We start from the raw sequence: 25,792 nt of genomic DNA, 5'->3' as shown, positions 1-25,792 counted from the left end.
GGCGTCTCTTCCCCACCCCCAGGAAGGCGAGACGGACGTTCCCCTTGGGGTGGGCTCAGGAGGAGGTGGGCGCTTTGGCGTTGATTTGATGCCTCTGCTTGTCAGGGGCAAGGGGCATGTGGTGCGCACCCGAGTACTTCATCTTGGGGACGAAAAGGCATCCCAGGCCCTGGTGTGAAAGGCATGAACCTTTCAACATTAGTGAAGATCTTAAAAGGCTTTTCTGTTACGCGAGCTGTTTCTCCAGCTCAGAGCAATCCTGCCCCGAGGCCTTTGGATTGTTCTGGGGTCCAGGCGGCCCTCGGCATTGGGAACTGAGGATGGTTGGGGGTCTCTGACGGTGCTGTGTGAGTACTGGCTCAGGGCACTGGGTGGTCAAGGCAGATGCCCGGGTACCGCTGTGGGGAGCCACAGGGAGCCACTGCTCCTCGCTCCGGGGAACCAGAGGCCACGTCGTTCCTCGGTAGTTGCCCTGCTAGGGTTCGCAGGTATCAGGCAGGGACCTGGCCTCCTCCAGGGAAAGCAGGAAGGGCCTGAGGAGGGGAGGCTGCGGGCGGCTGGGGAAGGCAGGACCCAGCTGAGCTGCGCTGGGCCTCGGGGCAGAAACCCTTGAGAGTGTTTTCTGTCTTCACTTACCCGAGTCCTTCCTTCAGTTGTCTTTGTTAGAGGTACAACATGATGTTTTTAGCAAATTCTCAGGGTTATATAATCATCACCCACACACAATTTTAGAAGGTTTCATCACCCCCCAGCAACCCTGCATCCATCAGCACTCACTCCCCATCCTTCTCTCCCTCCATCAGCCCCAGCAAGCCACAGATCTGGACATTTTCTGTAAACAGAGCCAAGCATTACATGGTCCTTCATGTAGCATGACATCGCCCAGGGCCATCCCCATCATTCCCGTTTAGGACCGAGTCATATTCCGTTACGTGTCTTACAGTCCACGGATGGCTATTTGTGTTGTTTCCCATTATCTGCCTGCTGTGAGGAATGCTGCGGTCAGCATTTGTTCCCGAGTTCTGGCGTGGCCTGGTCCTCGTCCCCCAGGGGCACAGCCCAGCAGTGGAGTTGCTGGACACACGGTCGCCCTGTGTGGGGCCATCAGATGAAGTGCCAGATTGTCTCCCACAGCAGCCTCACAGGGTTGCCCTCCCGCCAGCAGGGCGTGGGCTGCGGTTTCTCCGCACGCTCACCAGCTCTTGATGTCGTCTGACTGTTCTAGCTGTGCCGGCAGGGGTGAAGGGGGTGTCTCCTCGTGTTTGCCTGTATTTTCCCAGCCACTGATGATGGGGTGCATATTCCCACGTGCTTATGGGCCATTTGTAGGTTGTTGGAGAAGTGTTCATTGCAGTCCTTTGCCCATTTTTAATCTGGTTGTTTGGTTTTCGTTGCTTTAGAGGCGCTCATGGTGTGTCGTGGATGCGGGTTCCTTAGCAGGAGCCTCATCTACAAACCCTTTCTCGTTCTGTGAGCTGCTTTTTCAACCACGTCTCCACTTTCTGGATGGCATGATTTGTGGCACAAACACGTTTTAAATTGTGATGAAATTCTAGTTGTCTGTGTCTCGTTTTGTTGCTTGTGTTTCTGGCATTGTATCTGCGAAACTGTTGCATAACCCAAGGTCTTGAAGATTTGTTCCCCTGTTTTCTTCTGAGTTTTATAGTTGTAGCTGTTATGTTAATGAGTTATACGGTGTGAGGCAGGGTCCCTGGCACTCCTCAGCCTGTGGACGCCAGGTGGCCCCGCACTTCTGTTGAGAAGATGACCTGCTCTCCCTTGAACCTCCCATCAGGGCCAAGGCCCTCCCCAACGTACACAGCTTTTGTGGGAGCCACCGTTGGCCTCCACAGCTGCTCCCCTCCTTCCCCATCCATGGGCATCCTTCACGTGGCTCCCAGGCCCCACCACCTCACCGGTTCCTCCTCCTTCTCCCCTTCCCACCTCTTCACGACAGAGGAGGCCCTGGGCTAAGGGCAGGACCTTGGCCATCTGATCTCACTGCACGTCCTGAGCTAAGCACCGCTGCCGCCCATTTTACCCACAAGCAATTCTCTAGCCCAGACCCCCCACCCCCTAGACCTGTGAATCCTGCTGCCTGCCTGGCCCCACCCTGGGGCCAGCATCTTACCCAAAACCAAACGCCTGCTTTTCCCACCATTCTTCTTCTTGCCTTCCCCCTCGAGATGTTGCAGCTCCATCCTCCGGTGGCTGGACTTATACCCGAGACCCACAACAAACCCACACCTTGCACCTACACCCATGGACACAGCCAACTTAACAGCCCACAGCTGTGACCAAGACACACCCCACGTATCCCACCCCCACACAGCCTATACTACACCCCACAGGCCGCACCTTCACACCTGTAACCCACATCTCATACACACCATTCACACCCAATACCCCCACACACAACTCACACCCGACACATCCCACACACATCACTCACACCCCACATCCCACACACACCACACACCCCACATCCCACACACACCACACATACCCCACATCCCACACACACCACACATACCCCACATCCCACACAGACCACACACCCACATCCCACACACACCACACACACCCCACATCCCACACACACCACACACCCCACATCCCACACACACCACACATACCCCACATCCCACACAGACCACACACCCCACATCCCACACACACCACACACACCCCACATCCCACACACACCACACACCCCACATCCCACACACACCACACATACCTCACATCCCACACAGACCACACACCCCCCACATCCCACACACACCACACACCCCACATCCCACACACACCACACATACCTCACATCCCACACAGACCACACACCCCCCACATCCCACACACACCACACATACCCCACATCCCACACAGACCACACACCCCACATCCCACACACACCGCACATACCCCACATCCCACACAGACCACACCCCCCCCACATCCCACACACACCACACACACCCCACATCCCACACACACCACACATACCCCACATCCCACAAAGACCACACACCCCCCACATCCCACACACACCACACACACCCCACATCCCACACACACCACACACCCCACATCCCACACACACCACACATACCCCACATCCCACACAGACCACACACCCCCCACATCCCACACACACCACACACACCCCACATCCCACACAGACCACACACCCCCCACATCCCACACACACCACACACACCCCACATCCCACACACACCACACACCCCACATCCCACACACACCACACATACCCCACATCCCACACACACCACACATACCCCACATCCCACACAGACCACACACCCCACATCCCACACACACCACACACACCCCACATCCCACACAGACCACACATCCCCCACATCCCACACACACCACACACACCCCACATCCCACACACACCACACACCCCACATCCCACACACACCACACATACCCCACATCCCACACACACCACACACCCCACATCCCACACACACCACACATACCTCACATCCCACACAGACCACACACCCCCCACATCCCACACACACCACACACCCCACATCCCACACACACCACACATACCCCACATCCCACACACACCACACATACCCCACATCCCACACAGACCACACACCCCCCACATCCCACACAGACCACACATACCCCACATCCCATACACACTACACACCCCCCACATCCCACACACACCACACATACCCCACATCCCACACAGACCACACCCCCCCCCACATCCCACACACACCACACACACCCCACATCCCACACACACCACACACCCCACATCCCACACAGACCACACACCCCCCACATCCCACACAGACCACACACCCCCCACATCCCACACACACCACACATACGCCACATCCCACACAGACCACACATACCCCACATCCCATACACACTACACACCCCCCACATCCCACACACACCACACATACCCCACATCCCACACAGACCACTCACACCCCACGGGGACCTGCTCATGACGGCTGATGCAGTGTGAGTGTCGAGCACAGAGGGAACCCCCAGCAGATTCGTGGGCTGAATAAGTGGCATGGGCCAGCGCTCAGAGAGCCACAGATATTTGACAGCAGAAATGAAGTGGCGGCGACATCCGTGCATGGCACGTGGGGTGGTGCCAGTGCAAGGTCCACCCTGCTGGAGAAGAGTGTGGCCCCAGCAGCACCTGTAGAGGGGAGGGTACGGTGCAGGCTAACCCCGGGTCGCAGGGCCGCGGAGGGTGCGGTGCAGGCTAACCCTGGCTCGCAGGGCTGAGGCTCTGCTCTGCAAGGGTCAGGTTAGGGCAGCCTCATCCAATTCTGTAGCGATGGTGGCCAAGTCTGCACGGGCCAGGCCTTGGACTGGGCTCTGCATCTGGACGCAGGACAGGGCAAACACCTTTCCTACCCTGCAGAGGCCTCCTTTCCAGCAGGGACATGGGGCTGTCCACAGAGCCACCCAGAGAGGGCCACCTGCAGACAGGGCGACAGCAGGAACCCTGTCCTGTGTCCTCTTGCGGCGCAGGGAATGTCTGGGGACCCGGGAGGTCCCAGGAGGGTGGCATCTGCAAAGGGTGAGGAGATGGGGAAGGAATTCGCCAAGCTGCAGCCTTCCCACCTGTGCTTGTGAAAAGAAACGACTGCACCTGAAATGTCCCAATGAGCCTAAATGGCAACTTGGTCTCATTAGAGGCAGCCTGCAAACGATCACTGTGGGGTCAGAATGAAGCTTTTCTTCTAGAAAATGAGCAATAAAAGTATTCCACTGCGTCAGGAACGCCTTCAGGGCCATCCTGAGGATGTCACCCTTCCTGTTCAATCCCACAGAAGCCTGAGACGGAGTGGCAGAAGGTGGAGTACCTCATGGAGTTCGGCCAGTGGCTCCATCGCAGACACTTTCCTCTCGAGGACGTGGTCTTCCACCTCCGCTGGGCTGTCAAGATCCTGCTGGCCATGAAGCCGCCCGGCGACGCCCCTGAGCCAGAGCCCACGCCGGATGGTGAGCCCACGCCGCTGGCAGGGTGCCGACCCCACGCCGCTCCCCAGAGCTCTGCTTCCTGCTCCGTGATCTGGACTGCCATTGGGCATCCACGTGTCTGTGCAGGCTTTGGAGGCCAGGAGCCCCTGACGTGTCTCAGCGCTGTCCTCTGCAGGGGCCCCTGACGTGTCTCAGCGCTGTCCTCTGCAGGGGCCCCTGACGTGTCTCAGCGCTGTCCTCTGCAGGGGCCCCTGACGTGTCTCAGCGCTGTCCTCTGCAGGGGCCCCTGACGTGTCTCAGCGCTGTCCTCTGCAGGGGCCCCTGACGTGTCTCAGCGCTGTCCTCTGCAGGGGCCCCTGACGTGTCTCAGCGCTGTCCTCTGCAGGGGCCCCTGACGTGTCTCAGCGCTGTCCTCTGCAGGGGCCCCTGACGTGTCTCAGCGCTGTCCTCTGCAGGAGCCCTGAGGGACTCAGCCTGACTGCCACCAGATGACCTTCACAGAAAGGTTCCATCCAGGTCAGGCGGAAGGCATGTTCTCGGGCACACAGCTGGGCCGGCCCAGAGGCAGCCTTCCTCAGGAGGCTGGGGGAGCGGGGGTCCTGAGCACCACAGACCCTGTGGGCACCTCAGCCATCCCCAAAGTTGCTTCTGACTCGAGGTGGGGGCTCCGTTCTCCAGCTGCTGCTACTCAGCAGGCCCTTGGCCACCCAGCCCCTGCTCACAGCAGTGCAGGAAAGTGGGGGTTTGCTGGCAAGTGGGGACCTGGGCAGACAATGGCGGCCCCACTGGCATCATCCAGGGCTTAAACACTGCCAGTGCCTGGGCATCAGCCCAGGGTGACCCGGGGCAGAAACTCTGTGGGGAGCGCAGATGCGCACGGAGAGTCCCATGGGGTGGCTCCGGCAGTCCTGCCGTGAAGAGCAGAGGCCGGCAGAGCCCAGCTAGGGTGGCCACTCCACACACACACACACACGTACACGCACACACACACACACGTGCGCACAGCGGGGCCATCCTAGAGCACTCGACAATGCTGGCTTGCTCAGGGCCACCCTCCCCGCGGCCGCTGGTTCTAGCCCCCTGTCAGGATAAGTGGGGGCCCTGCTCAGAACTCCCAGGCCCTTGGGACAGTCTGGGACAGGAATGGGGTGCCCAGGCCAGGTGCAGCTCATGAGGCTTCCAGGACACATAGGGCAGCAGGAGAGCCCTCGGGGCCTGGGGGCCTGGGGCTGGAGCTGAGACTGGAGCTGCCCCTGGGGGTGAGGGGGCAGCCAAGCTCAGCCTTCGCAGAGTAAGTACAACACGTGGCTCTTCCCCTGGCTGCCGGCCCGCAGCAGAGTGGAGCACCGGGGGTCCGCGAGGCACCGGGCAGTCCACCACAGCCTCGGGCAGGGAAGGGAGTGGCCTGGGGCCCACAGACCCGTAGCCGGGCCTGCTCTCAGCCTCGGGCACCCCGTGTTTCAGGGGAGTACGTGGCTGTGCAGATGCCCCCACGGAGCCCCGTGTCCGAGGCCGAGGAGGCGGTGTCCTTGGAGCAGCTGCGTAGCGTGCGGCAGCTGGAGGCGCTGGCCCGCGTGCACATCCTGCTGGCCCTGGTGCTGTCGCCGGGCGCCGAGGGCTACGAGGACTGCTGCCTTGCAGCCTACACCTTCTTCAGGCACATCTGGCAGGTGAGGCCCAGAGCAGACTCCCCTGCTCCTGCAGCACCTCCCGGGACGGGCCGCGGGCTGGAGAAACTGCAGTGAGCGTTGTAAAGATATCAGAGTCTTTCCCAGCATTTCCTAAAGACCTTTGAGATGTGAGCAGTTTCCTGCGACATCCAGATTCTTCCTCTCTACCGAATGATTCCCATCAGCATAAAAACAAGAGACTCCCCAAAAACAAGAGACTCCCCTCTTCACTCCCGCACCCTCCACATTCCCAGCACTCCCCAAGGGAGGGGCTCGTGGCTCCCTCCAGATCAGCCGGTCCTCCCTGACACCCGCCCTGGCACCCTTGCCGACCACCACCCAAAACTGCCTCTGCCTGGGTCGCCACGCCAAGGCAGCAGCAGGCGCCTCTGTTAGCTGGGGCCCGACAGCTCCTGAACCGCCTGCTGATGGGGCTTCCAGAGCCTTCTTCCCACTCCCACCCGCCTCCTTGTCCTGCTTCTCCTACCACCTCTCCCTGTAAAGCCCACCAGGAGCAGCTGTTGGGGGCCTCCCCGTGCGTCTGTCCAGGCCTCCCGCAGGCTACACCCCAGCAGGGCAGCGCCGGGCATGGAAGGCCTTTCTTCTGCGGATGAGTTTGCCCGGAGACCCCATAGGGCATCTCGGGATCAAGAGGGCCACCGCCCAGCCATGGGCAGAGCAGGAAAGGCAGGGAGGCCCCCCCATCCCGTCTTCAGAATGCTCCACGCTAACCCCCCACCAGCCTAAACCACTGCCAGACCCGGGGCTGTGGGCGCCCACGCTGCCATTCTTTGTGACTCTTCTAGGAGAATTGCTCAACGTTATTCTCATGTGTTCTTAATTAGAGACCTCAAACTCATTCACCCAAGGAGTGGCAAGTCTCCCCCAGGGCCAGCCACGCCTGCCCCAGACCCCCACGTGTCAGGGCCGCGAGGGGCCCGCAGGGCCTGCCAAGGAGGCGTGCCTAGTGTCCTCCCTGCCTGGGTACATCCCCAACAAGGGCCACTGCAGGGAGGGTGCGGGATGGCCAGCAGGGAGCCCCAGGGCCAGGGGTGTCCCGCTGTGTCCCCGACAGTGGAGTGAGACTGAGGGACACCCGCGGAGCCAGCAGGCTCACAGGCATGTCCCTGCAGCCCCCGGTGCCCACACCCCGGGCCAGCCCAGCTCCGTGCTCTAGGGGCTCCCCTGACGGCAGCTGACGGGGACGCAAGACCACCAGAGCACTAGTCTGGGGAGCCCCGCCGGTCTGAGCGTCCCTCATCCAGGAGTGGAGGGTGGACAGAGTGGGCGGTGGGTGGGTTTTCAGTGCTGCAAATGTGGATTTCATCCCCACCAGGTTTCTTTGATGACAGCAGGAAAATCAGTTCTGGAAAACAGACCCCTGGCAACAACCAGCTCACATCTGTTATTGCCTAAAAAAGAGAAGGAGAAGGAGAGGAGTAAAGAGAAGGACAAGGAGAAGGGAAAGGAGGAGAAAGTCAAGGAGCCCAAGCAGGTGATGCCCAAGTGGCCACGGTGCAGAGGCCGGGCCCGGGATGGCCTGTGCCTCAGTTTCCCTGCCTGTCAGGGTTCTCGGAGGAGCCCCAGGTGGCCTCAGTGCAGAGGCTGGGCCCCGGCCGGCCTCTGTGCCTCAGTTTCTCTCCCTGTCAGGGTTCTTGGAGGACAATACGAGGGAATGTCTGTAAAGCACCCTGGCTTGTCCCTGGCAGGAATCCCGGGCCTGGAGCTAGCCACGTAATGCACGCAGTTTGCACAGAGCACGTTGTCCCAGGTCTGCCAGGCTCAGAGGCCATGGCAGCAGACACAGCCCAGGGCCTGGGTCCCAGAGCAGTGAGAAAAGTGTTTTTTTCATCTCATGAAACCTTTCCCTCTGCAAGTATCCACTTCTCGAAGTGCCGGGCAGGTCTGAGAAACCACTTGGCTGCCCAGCTTCCCAGAGCGGGACGCTCACACCCGGACCCCGGCACGAGCACTGCTGAGTTCATGGGACGCTCACACCCGGACCCCGGCACGAGCACTGCTGAGCTCACCGGCCAGCTGTCACTGAGGGGAGACGCAGGAGGCAGAGGCTGCAGAGCCTTAGGTCTCGGGAGTCCTGAGTCTGGGCACCCCCAGGCCAACTCTGGCTGTGCACAGGGCAGAAAGCTTTGCGTGCACTGCCTGGAAACAGTGTCAGAGGCTGGATCTGGGCGCTCGCTGGGGCCTGCTGGTGGGGAGGATGCTGGCTGTCCAGGGCTGTGGCCTGCCTGCCACACAGCCATGCCGGGGGGCCGGGGGTGTCTGCTGTTTCACCTCCACCGTTTCAGGTAAATCCTGTATTCTTGCCTTTCTAGTCTCAAAGCCCAGCTCCTATCAAACAACTGGAAGACTTACCCATGAGCATAGAAGAGTGGGCTTCCTACTCCTGCCCCGAGGAAGTGCTGTCTGTACTGAAACAGGACAGAAGTGACTCTACTGTGAACCCCTCAAGTATCCAGAAGCCGGTATGTTGACATAAAGAAAAGGCTCAAGACCTTGGTCACAGCATGGTGTCCCCTTGACCTGTCCCCAAGTCCAGTTTTCACTGTGAACTGTAGCCAGAAAAAGGAGGACAGGACAGAGTCCCATGAGCCCCCAGCCTCCCACAGGCCCTCCCAGCACCACTGTCTGCCCTCAACTGCCGACACTTAGGAAAGCCTTCCTTCTTTCCCCACTCAAGTCCGACATGTACCTAGCGAGACAGGACAGGTGTTCATGACAAGCTCCCACAACCGGGTGGTTAAAATAACAGAAATTGATCCCCTCATGGTTCTGGAGGCCGGAAGCCGAAAATCAGTGTCTCTGGGCTCAAATCCAGGTGTCGGGAGGGCGGCACACCCTCCAAAGGGGCCGGGGAAGATCCCTCTTTCCTCATCCCGGTCGGCCTCTGTGGTCACGTGGCCTCCTCTTTTGTGTGGATCAAATCTCCCGCTCCCTCCCACGGAACTGCATTTAGGGTACACCTGGACCATCTCCACCTGTGGTGTTTGGTGCCACGCCGCCATGCTGCCCTCCATAGTGGTCATTCAGTTCACTGCCGTGCCCGCTGTGGGTAGAGTGGCCCTGCGCAGATCCCTGCTGATGCCACTCCCCTCAATATCAGCAGCCGGTGGGTGGGCAGGGGCATTCCCCATGGTTTAATGGGACACCCCTGGCCACAGTGAGGTTGGCCTTCAGTGCTTCCTATCCTTGGAGGTCCTCTTTTGTGATGTGCCCTCCAGGTTGTCGCCCATATTTAATTAAGCTTTCTGACTTTTCCTGATTGGTTTGAAGGAATCCTTTATTCTGGAAAATCACATGAGCAGCCATGTGACCAGCAGATCTGCCTCCACTTCGTGCCTTGCCTTTCCACTCTGTTAAGGAGGTCTTTTTGGGAACAGGGATTAGTAGTTTTAATGTAATAAGAGTCATTAGTCTTTTCCTTTGTAATTAGTCAGTTTTTTGTGTGTCCTTGTTTTTTGATGTTTTCATTTCTGGAGGTTGTACAGATATTCTGTTATAGTATTTTTCCAAAAAGTGGAAATATTTTGCACCTTTATAGTTTTGCCTGTCACCTGAACTTGATGTGTGTGTGGTGTGAGGTAGGGGTCAAGCCTCAAGCATGGCAGTCAGGGTGTCCCGTTGTTCTGACGCCACTTCCTGAAATGTCACTGGCTGCCTTCCCTGCTGGCTGCACTGGGCATGAGCAGGTGCCCACCTGTGCATGGGGCTGCTTTGGGGTCTCTCTTGCTTTCTGTTAGTTTTTTGTCCTTGGCATCATCATCTCATTGTCAATTACTGAGCTTCACAACTGTGAGTATTTGGTAGAGAAAATCTCCTTACCTCATTCTTCAGGACGGTTGGGCTATTCTTTTTATTCTCCATTGCATGTCCATGTGTATTTTAGAATCAGTGTGTCAGACCCATCACAAACCCTGGTAGAGTTTTTACTGACATTGCATTGGATCTGTAAATTACTTTATGGAAAACTGACATTGTTATGGTGTTCAGCCTTTTGATCCATGGACATGGTCTGTCTCTCCATTGACTTAGGTCTTCTTCAGCATCTCTTAACAATAGACCAGAGTTTTCTGCTTGGCAGTTATGCATGCCAGATTTATTTCTGTGTATTTGATATTTTTGATGCTGTTGTAAATGTAGCTTTTTTGTTTCATGTTTAAACTCCAGATAAACTATACAAATGTAATTGTTTTCATTTTGGCCTTGTAAGCATCCATTTTGTTAAGCTCTTTATAACTTTAGTAATTTGTCTGTAGATTATTTTGGATTTTGTGTGTACATCATCGTTTTATCTGCAAACACATTTTTCTTTTTTAGTTTCCACTCTTTACACTGTTTTTTCTTTACCTTGCCTTATATTCTGGCAAGGACCTCCAGTATGAGGTTGAATGAAAATGGTGATAACATCTATTTTTATGTTGTGCACCCTATCTCAAAGGAAAGTTTCCAGCATTTTACTCTGAAGTATAATTGATGTTTGTTGTAGGTTTTTATAGATCTTTATTGATTAAGGAAGTTTATTTCTATTCGCTAATAATTTTAGTCATGAATGCTTTTATATTTTTCTCCATCTATGCAGATGATGTTTTCCTCCTTCATTCCTTGAATTAATTACCTTGATTCTTTCTAATGATTATCACAATAGGGCAGCTTGGCTGTGCTGTCACTCACTTTATGTCACCAGCTTTGGTTGGCGGCTCTTGTGTCCGGGGTGTGTGCATCTGTGCTTGTGAGGAAGACGATGTTTAATTTTCCTTTCATGTGTGTCCTCCTCAGGATGTGGTAAAAGTTATGCTGGCCTTTTAGTCAGTTAGCAAGTGTTCCTTTCTGGCCATTCTTAGGAGAAATTTGTATAAGATTGGTGGTTATTTCATCCTTAAATTTGTGGAAGAATTCCCTGGTAAAGCCATCTGAGCCCAGAGCTTCTGTTTGGGAAAATTTTAAATTATGGATCCAATTTATTTCATAGTTATAGAATTCTTCAGAGTTTCTGTTTCTTCTTGTAACAGTTTTCATGGGTTGTGTTTTTCTGGGATGTTTTTATTGAAAATACATTTTGGATGTATTGCCATGAAGTTGTTCTCAATGTCCTTGTATTACCTTTTAATGCCTGTGGGACCTATAGAGCCCTGTCACCCCTCGCTTGCTCTCCTGATTAGCCTCACTGGGAGTGATCAATTCCATTGACCTCTCAAAGGACCCTGTGCTTTCCAGGCCACCTGCATGGCCCCTCTGCCTGGTTGTCATCCCTGAGGGGATGGCCTCCTCCTAGACTGCCTGGAATTCTGAGGTGCAGCCCTTCAAGAACCCAGCCTGAGAGAGAGAGTGAGAGAGTGGAGCTCTTGGTGGGCCCTGAACCCCGTTTTCTAAGCCCAGCCTGCAGCATGATGCGGAGCACCATGGGGCCCTCAGCTGCCTCAGTGCCTGATAGCCAGGCTCGTGTCCCTGGATGCCTCAGTGCCTGATAGCCAGGCTCGTGTCGCTGGATGCCTCAGTGCCTGATAACCAGGCTCGTGTCCCTGGATGCATACTGACTTCCAGATCTCGGCCCGGTGATTCTTTGGATATTGATTATCCTCCAGTTCTTAGAAGTACATTTTTGCAACAGGTCATCCAACTTTCCTAATTTCCCACTCAAGAGTAATGGTTTTAACAAACCAAGTCCAACATCATAGGAAGCATTAGCTCTTCTCTATATATTAAATTTGTAAGTGGTTGTGCGTGCACACAAAGAAATTCTGTCTCTAATGAGTCAGTAGTTTTTAGTGGAAAAATGAAACAAACACATAAGGGTGTGTTTCTTGTGAGGATCTTCATACTTGGGTGCTGATGTTCACAAAGATTATCACGTGACAAAATGAAACCCATGAGTGGAAGAGGGAAGGAAGATAGCACAGCCTCCATCCATCCCACAGAAACGCACTGAGCACCTGCTGTGTGCGGACATGCGCTGAGCACCTGCTGTGTGCAGACATGTGCTGGCATGGGGAGGGAGGGAGTTCTCTGAGGAAAGACCCTTATGCTTGTGGTCTACACCTGCTCCTGTGACCTCCTGTGTGTGTTATGTGTCCATGTAGACATACAGTTTGTATTTCCTGGACCACCTGGTCAAGGCCCTGCAGAAGATGTGTCTGCACGAACTCACGGTTCCTGTCCTGCAGTTGGGGGTGCTGATTTCGGACTCCGTGGTGGGAAGCAAGGGCCTAGCGGATCTCTACCACCTTCGGTGGGTACAGCTTCTTTTTCGGAGTGTGATTTCCCCAAAGCAATACAAAAATAAACAACATGTTAAGGTATTAATTCTGTAGTTGACTGTGTAAATAATAAAGTCCCTGGGACTTGAACACCAAGTAAATCAAAGTATTTGAATATGAAAATGGTATTTTTGGTTGGGATGGGAGGACTATTTGATCCCAGGAGTTTGAGACCAGCCTGGGCAACATAGCAAGACCCCATCTCTACAAAAAATTTAAAAAATATATTAGCCAGGTATGGTGACACACACCTGTTGTCGCAACTACTCAGGAGGCTGAGGCAAGAGGATCACCTGAGCCTAAGAAATGGAGGCTGCAGTGAGCTATGATCATGCCCCTGCACTCTAGCCTGGGCAACAGAGCATGACGCTGTTACTAAAAATTTAAAAGATAAAATATGATATTTTTATTTAAAAATTTCTACCTGATCCTTAGGAGAATATTCTTGTTTTAAGGAAATACAGGCATATCTTGGAGATATTGCAGGTTGTGTTCCAAAACAAAACAAATATCACAATAAAACAAGTCACATGAATTTTTTGGTTTTCCAGAGTATATAAAAGTTAGGTTTACACTATTCTGTAGTCTATTAAGTGTGTGATAGCATTATGTCTAAAAAATGTACATACATCCATTTAAAATGTATGTACTAAGAATGCTAAAAAGGCTGGCAATTTCTTAAAATAAGACAACAATAAAATTTGCCACATGGATCAACTCTTTCACAAAAGATTTCTCCGTAGCATGCAATGATGTTTGATGGAATTTTACCCATGGCAGAAGTTCTTTCAAAATTGGAGTCAGTCTCTTAAATGCTGCTGCCACTTTATCAACTCAATGTATGGAATATTCTGGGTCCCTTTTGTCATTTCCACAGTGTTCACAGCATCTTTACCAGGAGCACATCCCATCTCAAGAAACCACTTTCTCTGCTCATCCATAAGAGGCAATTCCGCATCCATTCAAGTTTACTCTTGAGATTGCAGCAATTCAGTGCCATCTTCAGGCTCCACTTCTGATTCTACTTCTCTTGCTATTTCCCCCACATCTGTAGCTCCTTCTACTGAAATCTTGGATCCTTCAAAGTCATCCGTGAGGTTTGGAATCAACTTCTTCCAAATTCCTGTTAATGTTGCTATTTTGGCCTCCTCCCATGAATCAGGAATGTTCTTAATGGGATCTAGAATGGTGAATCCTTTCCAGAAGGTTTTCAATTCACTTTGCCCAGATCCATCAGAAGAATCACTCTCTGCGGCAGCTATAACTTTATTAAATGTGCTTCATAAATAGTAAGACTTGAACGTTGAAATGCCTCCTTGATCCATGGACTGCATGGGTGCGGTGTTAGCAGTGGTGTTAGCAGGCATGGAGACGGCATTCGTCTCCTTGTGCGTCTCCGTGAGCACTCTTGGGTGGCCAAAGCATTGCCAATGAGCAGTACTATTTTGAAAGGAATCTGTTTTTCTGAGCAGTAGGTCTCAACAGTGGGCTTTAAATATTCAGCAAACCATGCTGTCAACAGATGTGCTGTCACCAGGCTTTGTTGTCCACTTACGGAGCACAGGCAGAGTAGATTGAGCATCATTCTTTTTTTTTTTTTTTTTTTTTGAGATGAAGTCTTGCTCTGTTGCCCAGGCTGGAGTGCAGTGGTGCAATCTCGGCTCACTGCAAGCTCTTCCTCCTGGGTTCACACCATTCTCCTGCCTCAGCCTCCTGGGTAGCTGGGACTACAGGCGCCCACCACCACGCCTGGCTAATTTTTTGTATTTTTTTTTAGTAGAGATGGGGTTTCATCATGTTAGACAGGATGGTCTCAATATCCTAATCTCATGATCCACCTGCCTCGGCCTCCCAAAAGTGCTGGGATTACAGGCGTGAACCACCATGCCCGGCCGATTGAGCATCATTCTTAAAGGCCCTGGGATTTTCAGAATGGTGAATGAGGATTGGCTTCAACTCAAAGTCCCCGACTGCGTTAGCCCCCTAGCAAGAGAGTCAGCCTGTGCTTGGAAGCTTGGAAGCCAGGCATTGACTTTTCTTCTCTAGCTCTGAAAGTCCTAGAAGGCATCTTCTTCCAATAGAAGGCTGTGCGGTCTACAGTGGAAATGTTGTTTAGCGTAGCCACCATCCACGCTCTTATTAGCTGGATCTTCCGACAAACTGGCTTCAGCTTCTCCATCAGCACGTGCTGCTTCACCTGGCACTTCTGTGTGACGGAGACAGCTTCTGTCCTGAAACCTCACGAGCCCACCTCTGCCGCTTCAGACTTTCTTCTGCCGCTTCCTCACGTCTCCCAGCGTTCACAAGCCCACCTCTGCTGCTTCAGACTTTCTTCTGCCGCTTCCTCACATCTCCCAGCGTTCATAGGACTGAAGAGAGTGAGGGCCTCGCTCTGGATGAGGCTTCGGCCTGAAGGAATATTGTGACTGGTTTGATCTTCGGCGCAGACCACGGAAACTGTTTCATACCGGCACTGAGGCGGCTTCACCTTCTCGTCATTTGTATTCCTATGTTCCCTGTAGGAGCTTCTCATTTCCTTTCAGAACTTTCCCTTCGCACTTACAACTTGGTTAACTGGTGCAGGGGCTGAGCTTGCGGTCTGTCTCCACTTCTGACGCGCTTTCCTCACTGAACTGACTCATTTTTGGCTTTTCTTTAACGTGAGAGACGGGCGCCTGTTCCTTTCTCTGGAACACTTAAGAGCCCATCGTAGGGTTATTAACTGGCCTAATTTCAAAATTTCTGTGTCTTGGGGAATAGGGAGGCCCAAGGGGAGGGAGAGAAATGGGGGAGCAGCCAAGCCGCAGAGCAATCAGAGCCCACGGGACATTTATCAACTCTGTTCACCGTCTCATATGGGCGTGGCTGATGGTGCCCCAAAACAATTACAATGGTAACCGCCAAGATCACTGAACACAGATCACCGTAACACAATCATAATAATGACAAAGTTTGAAATATTTTGAGAATTACCAAAATGTGGCACAGAGACACCGAGTGAGCAGGTGCTGTGGGAAAATGGCGCCGATGGACTTGGTCGCTCAGGGCTGCCCCAGACTTTCAACTTGTAAAATATGCAACATCTGAGCAGCACAATACAGCACAGTTTGATAAATGGAGGCGCCTGCGCCCTGAAGCATCCGAGAGAAAGGCTGCAAGTTGCATCCTCAGCTTGCTCAGATATCCCAGGGGCGGGCGCGGGAGCAGGCGTGGTCACGGGGCCAAGAGGGGCCACCGGGGCCCGCACAGGGATGCTTCCTGGTGTCTGTGCAACTTTCCTGCTTGCCTGAAAGCATTTTACAAGAATAGGGTTTTCAACAGGAGTCGAGGCTTCTCTGCTTATTGTGGTGGGTGCTGAGCCCACCTGAGGGCCTCCTCTTCTCCTAGGACGGCGTCCAGGAGGCAACAGATAATGCCTCACATGAGATCTGTGAAGGAGCGGGAGAAGAATCCCACCTGAAATTTGATGGAGCTACCGGGCACTTTTCCCTAGTAATTTCGCTTACCTTTAAAAATGATTGAAAATTCCATCCAAGTGTGCCTCGATGTGTTAGTTGGCCGTTTTCTGTGAAGCACACTAGTAGCTTCGTTTCTGGCTCCCTCTGCGCCCCTGCAACACTGACTCTTTCGGCCACACTCCCCACAGCCTCGCCCACGCGTGCTCCGAGCTGAAGCTGAGAGAAGCAGCCGCGCGCCATGAAGAGACGGTCGGGCAGGTGTACGTCAGCGAGCTGGAGCAGGCCAGGTGGGTGCCGTCCCACCCTGCGCCGCCTGGGGTTGGAGTCTCGCCCTTGGTGCGGCCAGGTGAAAGCCAGCTGCGCGGCCACCCTCTTCCCTGGACTCCTGCCCCTGTGGGGAGAGTGAGCACTTGGGGGACACGGCTGTGGCCGGTTCTCCTGGGTCGTGCTGGAGATGGGTTGTGGGGAGGTGCTCCTCACAGAGGGAGGGAGGGGCGGTGAGGGGGGCTCCCCAGGGTGGCCCGAGCCCCTCCCCGGAGGACAGAAAGGCTGGCTGCCGGGCCCTGGACCCTTGGGCGCTGGGTGCTGGGCGCCGGGTCCTGAGGCAGTGCTCGGTCTGGCCACTCCCGTCTCTGGCAGCCTTCAGGCAGGAGTTCACTTGAGAGCTGTTGAAGTTTACTAACATCAGGCTGTGTAACAACTAACTCTCGTTAGTGTAGCAAATCACTTTTAGATTTAGAGACCATCTCAGAAATACTTCTGTGCTATGATTGTATATGGTTCTGTTTTTATTAGTTTTTACAAGATACTTTTTAAAATTACGTAAGTGATACATTTTATAGTGAAAATCTTAGAACATGTAGATAAAAGAAAGAGGAAAATAACGCTCACGATTGGCCCCATCATTCAGCATAACCCTGTTCATATTTTCACTCATGCTCTTCCGGCCATTTCCCCGTTACGTCGAAACAGACGCTGTTATGGTGAAAGTGGAATTAAGCTCTCTATACCCTTTCACTTAGCGGCCTGTGGTAACCAGCCTTCACCTGCAATGTGAACTTTGCATTTTTCAGTACCGTGAGTTGTCTGTGCGCCATGAGTTATCTGTGCAGCCCGGCTGAACGTTGGAACCGTGTCCACACTCTCCTGGTATAAGGAACGTGGAGCAGTGTCCCAGGAACCTGGTCTTTGGCCCGGTTGTCCTCACAGCCCTAAAATAACCTTGGAGCAAAGGAGTTGTGGAGGCCGTAGGGTCCTGGTTCCCTGCTGTTCATTTGTTTACGAGCTGTGGAGGGTGGCAGATGGCAGAGGCCAACGCGATGTGGGGTGGCCAGCGCGGTGTGTTGTGCTGGGAGCAGTGACGTCTCGGCGGCAAGGGGGGCCTCGACTTGGAACGCATGTGGCCGGGGAGGCCTGGGCAGAGGGGCGTGCAGGCCTCGGGAGAGGGTCAGAGGTCAGAGGACGAAAACGCCCTGGGGCTGGGCCTGCCGGGTCTTGACCTCTGCTGTGACCCCCTGCTGGCCTGTCTTCTAAAGGACCTCTCTGGACGTGGTGTGGCAAATGGCCAGGGCCTGGTGTTCATGGCACAGGAGAAGGCGGGACAGCTAGGGGCCGTGGCCGGGGCCAGGTGGAGCAGCAAAGGGGAAGGTAGCAGACACCTTGAAGACCCCGCGGGAAGGCCGAGCGGGGAGCAGGAGCCCACCCAGGGACCTGTAGTTGGTTCCGAACTTTCAGGTGGGGGTGCCCGCGGGAGGCACAGCGGGGCCGGGGCTGGGCACGCCGGAGAGATGGAGTCGGAGATGCTCATTAAACACCTGTCAGGCTGTCAAACAGCAGCTGGACATGACTGTGGAGTTTGGGAGAGAGAACCAGTGATGGACACAGATTTGGGAGTCGGATGTGCCGTTAGATCCTGAGGATTTTTAAAAATCTTTGTAAACACTCGCGTGAAGAATGTAATTGTGGCTGTTTTCGTTTGCGTTTCTTTGGTTACTCGTGAAGGGACATTTTCGTGGCCATGTGGCTCTTGCGTATTGTCTGTTTTCCTCACATTAGCTGCAGAAAAGAGATCGCGTTGAAAAAAGAGAAAAATAAGGAGCCTTTATTAGAAGAAAGCCTGCCAGCACTGAATGAGCAGACGCTTCCTGTCCAGCCTGGGGAGATCAAACCACTGGAAGCCAAGGACAAGGTAACCTCACCGTCCAGAATCCCTCTGACCCGCAGCCCAGCGGGCGCCGGTGCCTCGTGGCCATGCAGGGCTGCAGCTGAGCCAGGAGGCCGGCCTGTGTGTGTGTCAGTGTGTGAGGGGCCGGCCTGTGTGTGTGTCAGTGTGTGAGGGGCCGGCCTGTGTGTGTGTCAGTGTGTGAGGGGCCGGCCTGTGTGTGTGTCAGTGTGTGAGGGGCTGGCCTGTGTGTCAGTGTGCGAGGGGCTTCCTGTGAGTGATTTCTCCTCCCGTGGGCCCTGGAATTCCCCGGGAAAGATGAGCTTTATGTGCACCATGGGCCTCCCTGGAACAGGCCTGCTGGGCGCCTGGGCAGAGGCTGAGAGAAGGTGGGGGCAGCGAAGAGGGGGCTCCGCCTGGAGGTCCCGGTCGTCTGACAGAACTGGTTCTCCCACCACCCGGGTTTCCCTCAGCAGGAGAGCACAGCACCCCTCTGCATTTGCCCATAAAGGAAGGTGACCAGCCTGGCTCCTAACCCAAAACGCAGTTACCGTGGGAGCACCATGGAGGGGCAAAGGCCATGCTTCCTGTGACCTGGCAGTCAGGACAGGACAGGGGCTCAGCACAGGACCTGGATCCAGAAGACAGCAGTGCGGGGCTCAGCCACCGCCCCAGGCCGGGGGCTCTGCTTAGCCAGGAGAGGCTGGGGGGATGCAGGGTAGGCCCAGATCCTAGTGCAGGGGCTCAGCCACCGGCCCACACCCGGGGCGCCCTAGCAAGGCCGGGTGCACAGCCACAGGCAGGCCCAGATCCCAGGGTTGTTCGGCACCACGAGTTGGGGCAAAGGGTCCTACACCCCAATGTGTGTGTGTGGAGTAGTAAAGGCTCTACGTGGCTAGTGGTGGGCTTAGTTGGCTGCAGGGGGATTCCTGAGAAGAGAGAGGTGCACAGGGTGCAGGAGGTCTGTCGGGGGAAAGGCAAAGGCCTGAGCTCTGGCCTTGGGGCACACGGGGAGCTTGCAAGGCGCCCGTGGTGCCTAGGCCAGCAGGGAGCCCTTGGTGTGGTGTGGCTCCCTGTGTGGTACAGGCGGCTCCTGAGCCAGAGCCTGTCCCGTGAGACTCAGAGGTCACAAGTGTCAGGACCGTGCCGCCTGGGGCTGCGGTGTCTTACAGATTTTGAAGATGAATGGGGAGACCGGGAGGGACCTGGATGGGACGTCCTTTCCCCACCTGTGGGTGCTGAAGGCAGAAGTTCTGCTGGAGATGAACCTGTACCAGCCTGCACGGCTGCTCCTGTCGGAGGCTTACCTGGCTTTCCAGGTGAGGAGCCCCTCCCAGCCCATCACCATCCACAGCTGCTCCCAGCGCACTGTGCACAGTGGAGGGACTGCGGGCAGAAGCTTGGGCTGCAGCGTTCAGCTCTAGCAGGGCCACGTGCCTCTCTTGTCTGGGTCCAGCTCTCTGCGGGAAGTCAGTCCTGTGCGTCCTCTGTCTGTCCGTCTTTTGCTCTGCCACTCACAGTTTGCTGAAGTTTCTATTTCCAGTACCTGCTGTGGGTCTCTGCAACCTCTCGTTTCTCTTGGATGTCAGTGGCTCCGCTCTGCCTCCTGCCACGGTCAGTTTCTTACCTTCTGAGGCTGGACGAGAACTTGGAGAACCCCAGAGGGTGTCTCTGCCAGAAGCGCCACTTTGTTCTAGAAGGCGGATCGTGTGTGGGGCAGCCTGCGTCCAGGAATCCGGGCCTGGTCTGGTCTTTGTTTGTTTTGCTCTCACTCTCTGGATGGGACCCTTACGGTCCCCAGCGAAAGCCCCGGGACGTTTGCTGAGGCCCCGTCTCCCCAGTGGGCGCTGCACCTGTTTGGTCTTAGCTGGTTCCTGCCAGGCTTTGTGACATCCTGCTCTGCCCTGAGCAGCCAAGCCCAGCTGACAGCCCTGAGGGGGAGTACGGACCTCGGACCCTTCACCTCGGCCCCTCCTCCTGGGACTGGCCCTGCAAGCCTCAGCACTGGAAGCCCCAGCTGCAGCCTCCTCTCCTCACCCTGGGCGCCTGCACTCCCCCGGCAGGGATGGCAGCCCCAGGAAAAAGCCAGATGGACGGAGGCCCACGGGTGCTTTTCCCTGTGCAGAGTGTAGTTGCCAGTTTTTGCCAGCACTGACTGCTCTCCAAACTCACCCCAGACATGTGGTGACATCTTCTGTCCAGATTTTAGAGTTGCTTTCACTAGGAGGGTGAGACAGAGCTACAGAACCAGACAGCCTGTCGCTTGTTTTGAAGAAAAACTCCAGAAAAAGAGAGGGTCCTAGAATGGTATAAAAATTCAGTGATGCCCATCAAAGCCTTGAGAGGTTCAGACTTTATCTCTGGCACTGAGGACAGGTGTGTGCAGGTCTCAGGCACTGAGGGCAGGTGCGTGCAGGTCTCAGGCAGGGGGACAGGTGTGTGCAGGTCCCGGGTAGGGGGACAGGTGTGTGCAGGTCTCTGATAGCAGGGAGAGGTGTGTGCAGGTCTCAGGCACTGAGGGCAGGTGTGTGCAGGTCTCAGGCAGGGGGACAGGGGTGTGTGCAGGTCTCAGGCAGGGGGACAGGTGTGTGCAGGTCTCAGGCACTGAGGGCAGGTGCGTGCAGGTCTCAGGCAGGGGGACAGGTGTGTGCAGGTCCCAGGTAGGGGGACAGGTGTGTGCAGGTCTCTGATAGCAGGGAGAGGTGTGTGCAGGTCTCAGGCAGGGGGATAGGTGTGTGCAGGTCTCGGGCAGGGGGACAGGTGTGTGCAGGTCTCAGGCACTGAGGGCAGGTGTGTGCAGGTCTCAGGCAGGGGGACAGGTGTGTGCAGGTCTCAGGCACTGGGGACAGGTGTGTGCAGGTCTCAGGCAGGGGGACAGGTGTGTGCAGGTCTCAGGCACTGGGGACAGGTGTGTGCACGTCTCAGGAAGAGGGACAGGTGTATGCAGGTCTCTGATAGCAGGGACAGGTTTGTGCACGTCTCAGGCAGTGAGGAGAGGTGTATGCAGGTCTTTGATAGCAGGGACAGGTGTGTGCAGGTCTCAGGCATTGGGGACAGGTGTGTGCAGGTCTCTGATAGCAGAGACGGGTGTGTGCACACCAGGGTCAAAAGGGAGCTTGTCCAAGGAAGGGACTGAGGATGCTGTGGACAGCTATGGAAGGGACATACATGGGTGCAGCATTCTTTTAGCCGCAGCCACAGGAGAGGGCCAGCCTCTGCTGGGGCCGCAGGGCTGGAGGTGTGGAAGAGCTCCTGGGAGCTCCCGGGGCAAGAGTCAAGCCCCCGAGGTGGGCAGAGGCCCAGTCTCCCTCACCCCGGGGTCGGGAGGCAGTGGGAGGTGGTGAGAGCCCTGGGACTTAGGGAGTGAGTCTGCCGCATGCCGGGGCCTCCGTGGTCCTGAGCTCTGGGACTTGGGGAGTGAACCTGCCTCATACCCCGGGCCACCGTGGACCTCGGAGCCCAGCCCCAGGACAGACGTGATGGGTGCTGGACTCCCGCGAACGTGGGTCGCCACCCTCCTTCCTGCAGCCGCTGTTTTGCAGGGACTTTGTTTCACAGCAGGCGCTTCTGACAGGAAGTTGTTTGTTTCCTTGATCTTTCCCGCCCTCTTGCCTGAAGGCCTCCTACCTCCTGTCCTCAACTTTGCCCTTAGCTCACCCTGGCTTCTCAGCCACATCCACACCACAGAAAGCCTGCCTCCATGTGCTGCCCTCCCCTCCCGCCCCTCCTCACCCTCAGCCAGTGCAGCCCGGCCGCCCCGTCCCCCTCCAGCCTCTCCTGAACCTGCTCCCCCAGGCCGGTGACGGGAGTGTGCTCTGCCCTTCCACCCTGGTCTCTCCTCCACGGGGCTCTCTCCGTCCTGCTGGTGGCACCCCTCCCCTCTCAGGCCCACCCACACAGTGGCCTTGTCTCTCGGGGGTCTGACCTCCCCTGGGCTCTCCAGCTGTAGCCTCAGCACTCAGCACTCAGACCCCCGCCGACCTCAGAGGCCTCCGGGCTGAAAACATCTGCCTTGGGGGTTGTGACTGCTGTTGTACTGCCCACCCCTCAGGACAGGGCTCTGCCCCCCCCCCCCCCCACTCAGTGTCGGCACTGGAAACCCTGGCATCAGCCTCACGCACCCCCTACCCCGCCCCACCCACCCTGTCCTCTCCCTGCCTTCTGGGCACTCCTCACCCCCGGCCAAGCTCTGTCCCACCTCCGCACCCTCCTCCTCTCCATGTGGAAGCCCCTGCCTGCCCTGTCGCCGGCCTCCGGCCCACTGTAGCTGCCCTCAACAAGCCCCGCAGGGGCCCGGCCCCATTGGACCCTTGCCAGCCCTGCTCTCTGGGCCCAGCCACGAAGGGCCTCCCCCTCTTCCCTCCTCAGAGGCCTGCAGCCCCCTGCCAGGCTTGGTCCAGAGGCCAGGAATGCCCTTCCACAGAGCCCAGCCGCCCACCTGCCTACCCTCAGGCCACCTGACTGCCCACGAGGCTGCTATGGACCCAGGCCCTGGCTACGCCGTCTGGCTGTCACAGCCATGCCCAGGTGCATGCAGGCTGTGGCGTCCAGGTGGATCCTGTGTCGGGCAGGGGCAAAACTGGGGCAAGCCTCCCTAGTGGCTGGGGCCCCTCCCTCGTCCTGGGCATCTAAATGCATGGAATGGCCAGAGATGGAGCCCTCAGCAGCTGGGACACCTGCTCTCTGGCGGCGGGTAGCCCCAGCTCATCAGCCCACACTCCCCTCTGTCCCCACACCTGCAGCTACACCTGGGAGGGGCCTGCCCAGGTCCAAACGAGCACACAGGGCCTCTTGTTTGGCCAGAAAGTGATACATGGGAACAGGACGCTGCCTTTCCACTGCAGAAGACACCCAGGCAGCCCTGCAGCTGTCACCGGCTCCCGTCCTCTCCTCACCCTCTGACTAGCACCTCTCTGTTCTTAGCACAGTCTGCCCTGTATTTCTGTCCCAGATCATGTGGCTGCCCAGCTCCCTGGCTGCAGGCCCCCGGATGGGCAGGCCGGGCTCTGGGAGGCTCTGAGCCGCTCAGCATCCGTGTCCAGGTGTGGCTTTCCCGAAGCCTTTCGCCCCAAGCGGGAGCCCCTAAAAGACAGGGCCAGGACGGGGCCAGCAGGAGCCCCAGGAGGCTCCGGGGACGAAGTTTCCTGCCGCTCAGCTCAGGCAGAGGGAGACAAATCCCCCCGAAGACCAGCCAGACTGGGGCTGTGCCTCCCTGAACGCCGATTCCGCTCGTCAGCTCCTCGCTGAAATATAATTAAATGGAATGAGATACAGTCATGCGCACTGCAGCTGGTGCTGACACCAGAGAAACCTCTGGAGGGCGGGGAGGCGGGCGTCCCACTCGAGGAACCACAGGGCGGCAGGAGCCGGGCAGCACTGCAAGTCCTGCCAGGGAGTGCGAGGGCGGCCATGGGCCCCACCCTTCCGCTGCCAGAGTGAGCAGCCCTGTCTTCCCCTCACCTGGTGCCTCTGTCTGTCTCTGCCTCTCTGTCTCCCTCTTCCTTCTCTCTGCCTGCTCCTGTCTCCCTGCCTGCACACATCTGTAGAGGAACCCAAGCATGTCTCAGTTTCTCTCCTTCAGGAGATGGATGAGCCTTGTGCAGAGGCCCAGTGCCTGCTCCTCCTCGCACAGTTGGCCAACAAGGAGAAAAACTATGGACAAGCCAAGAAAATGATTGCACAGGCCCAGCACCTGGGCGGAAGTGAGGAGTTCTGGTACAATTCCACTCTGACCCTGGCAGAGGCGCTCTTGTCCATAGAACACTCAGGAAGGGAAGCTACGGTAAGAGGCATGGGGACCTGGGGCTACATGTCGGGTGCCGGGCCAGGTGCTTGGTGGAGAGGAAGGGCGTCCATGGGGCTCTGCCTGGCAGACCGCTGATGACACGCCTGGATCCATCCCTGCCCCACCCTCAGACACACCCGTATCCACCCCCGCCTGTCCTCAGGCCCGTATCTGTCCCTGCCTGCCCGTCCTCAGGCCTGTATCCATGCCTGTCTGTCCTCAGACACACCCGTATCCATCCCTGCCTGTCCTCAGGCCCGTATCTATCCCTGCCTGCCCGTCCTCAGGCCTGTATCCATGCCTGCCTGTCCTCAGACACACCCGTATCCACTCCTGCCTGTCCTCAGGTGTGTCACATATTTCAGAAGCTCATCAATGCCTTCAAGATCCTCAAGAAAGAAAGACCAAACCGACTGCCTTTATTGGAATTCATGATCACAGATCTAGAAGCCAGGTAACTCTTCGTAAGAAACACTGTTCATTAGCATGAAAGCTGTGGTTTCCTCTTTTCCATCTGCAATTTTTGTGCCATACGTCAAGCCTATGCAAGTTCAGAGACCCACGTCATGGGGCCACATATCCACAGCTTTCCGTGCAGCTCCAGAAAGCTCCAGAAGTTTCCTGAGCTTGCTTCAGACTTTCTTTGAGAAGTGGACCTTCCATCCACATGTCCCGTCTGTTTGGCTTAGAAAGTCAACTTCAGGGCCTTGGGAAGGGCCTGGGAAACCTTTTCCTCTAAGTCTGTGGTGTGTCGGTATAAATTTGTAGGGAGTGTGTTCTTACAGCTTTCACAAAACCCTTGCGGCAGGCATGCCTCCCTCATTGCCATTTATCGACGCCCAGGCTGGAGTGCAGTGGTGCAATCTCAGCTCACCGCAACCTCCGACTCCCTGGTTCAAGTGATTCTCCTGCCTCAGCCTCCCGAGTTGCTGGGATTACAGGCACGTGCCACCATGCCCGGCTAATTTTTGTATTTTTAGTGGAGATGGGGTTTCACCATGTTGGCCAGGATGGCGACGCCGTCTCTTCTAAATCAGAATCACAGGCTCCAATGCAGCGGACCTTTTCAAGGAGCTGGCTTTGGTTTACAGACCCCAGCAACACGGATTTCTGCCTGACTCAGGCTTTCCTTGTGTTCTGCTTCATCTTTGTGGAGCTCCCTGCATCGGCGCGAGGGCAGCCCAGGGCCCTGCTGTGGCTGCTCAGGGGCGGCGGCCTCATGCCTGTGCTCTCTGCCTCCCTCCCGACCTTGCCCTGGGCCCCCCAGCTGCAGCATGTGAACAGCCCAACGCTTCAACGTGGGTTTCTGTTCCACTAGTGAGTCAAGTAGGAGAGGGTTTTTGAATTTCCACCCGGATACAGTGCCTGGGGTGGGGCTTGTGAGTTTCTGATTTTATCACATGTGATCACAGCATGAGGCCCGTATGATGTTGATTTTCGAG

The 25,792-nt window shown here is 56.0% G+C and overlaps 1 protein-coding gene across 2 annotated transcripts in view; it reads left to right on the top strand.

The window, feature by feature from the left end:
- The window catches only part of CFAP46 (cilia and flagella associated protein 46), a 133,967-nt gene that overhangs the window by 57,310 nt on the left and 50,865 nt on the right, over window positions 1-25,792 (top strand). Inside the window, exons 28-37 of one of the 2 annotated variants that reach the window (XM_031007289.3) lie at window positions 4,854-5,025; window positions 6,469-6,674; window positions 8,011-8,169; window positions 9,008-9,157; window positions 12,770-12,918; window positions 16,593-16,691; window positions 18,460-18,592; window positions 19,738-19,884; window positions 24,147-24,347; window positions 24,698-24,804. In XM_031007289.3, coding sequence (XP_030863149.3) covers window positions 4,854-5,025; window positions 6,469-6,674; window positions 8,011-8,169; window positions 9,008-9,157; window positions 12,770-12,918; window positions 16,593-16,691; window positions 18,460-18,592; window positions 19,738-19,884; window positions 24,147-24,347; window positions 24,698-24,804 — 1,523 coding nt within the window. The remainder of the gene's footprint in view (window positions 1-4,853; window positions 5,026-6,468; window positions 6,675-8,010; window positions 8,170-9,007; window positions 9,158-12,769; window positions 12,919-16,592; window positions 16,692-18,459; window positions 18,593-19,737; window positions 19,885-24,146; window positions 24,348-24,697; window positions 24,805-25,792) is intronic. The other variant, XM_055353917.2, reaches the window with a different exon arrangement.

The sequence above is a fragment of the Gorilla gorilla genome, chromosome 8 (assembly GCF_029281585.2).
Source record: "Gorilla gorilla gorilla isolate KB3781 chromosome 8, NHGRI_mGorGor1-v2.1_pri, whole genome shotgun sequence".
NCBI lineage: Eukaryota > Metazoa > Chordata > Mammalia > Primates > Hominidae > Gorilla > Gorilla gorilla.
This window is presented reverse-complemented; position numbering and strand designations above follow the sequence as displayed.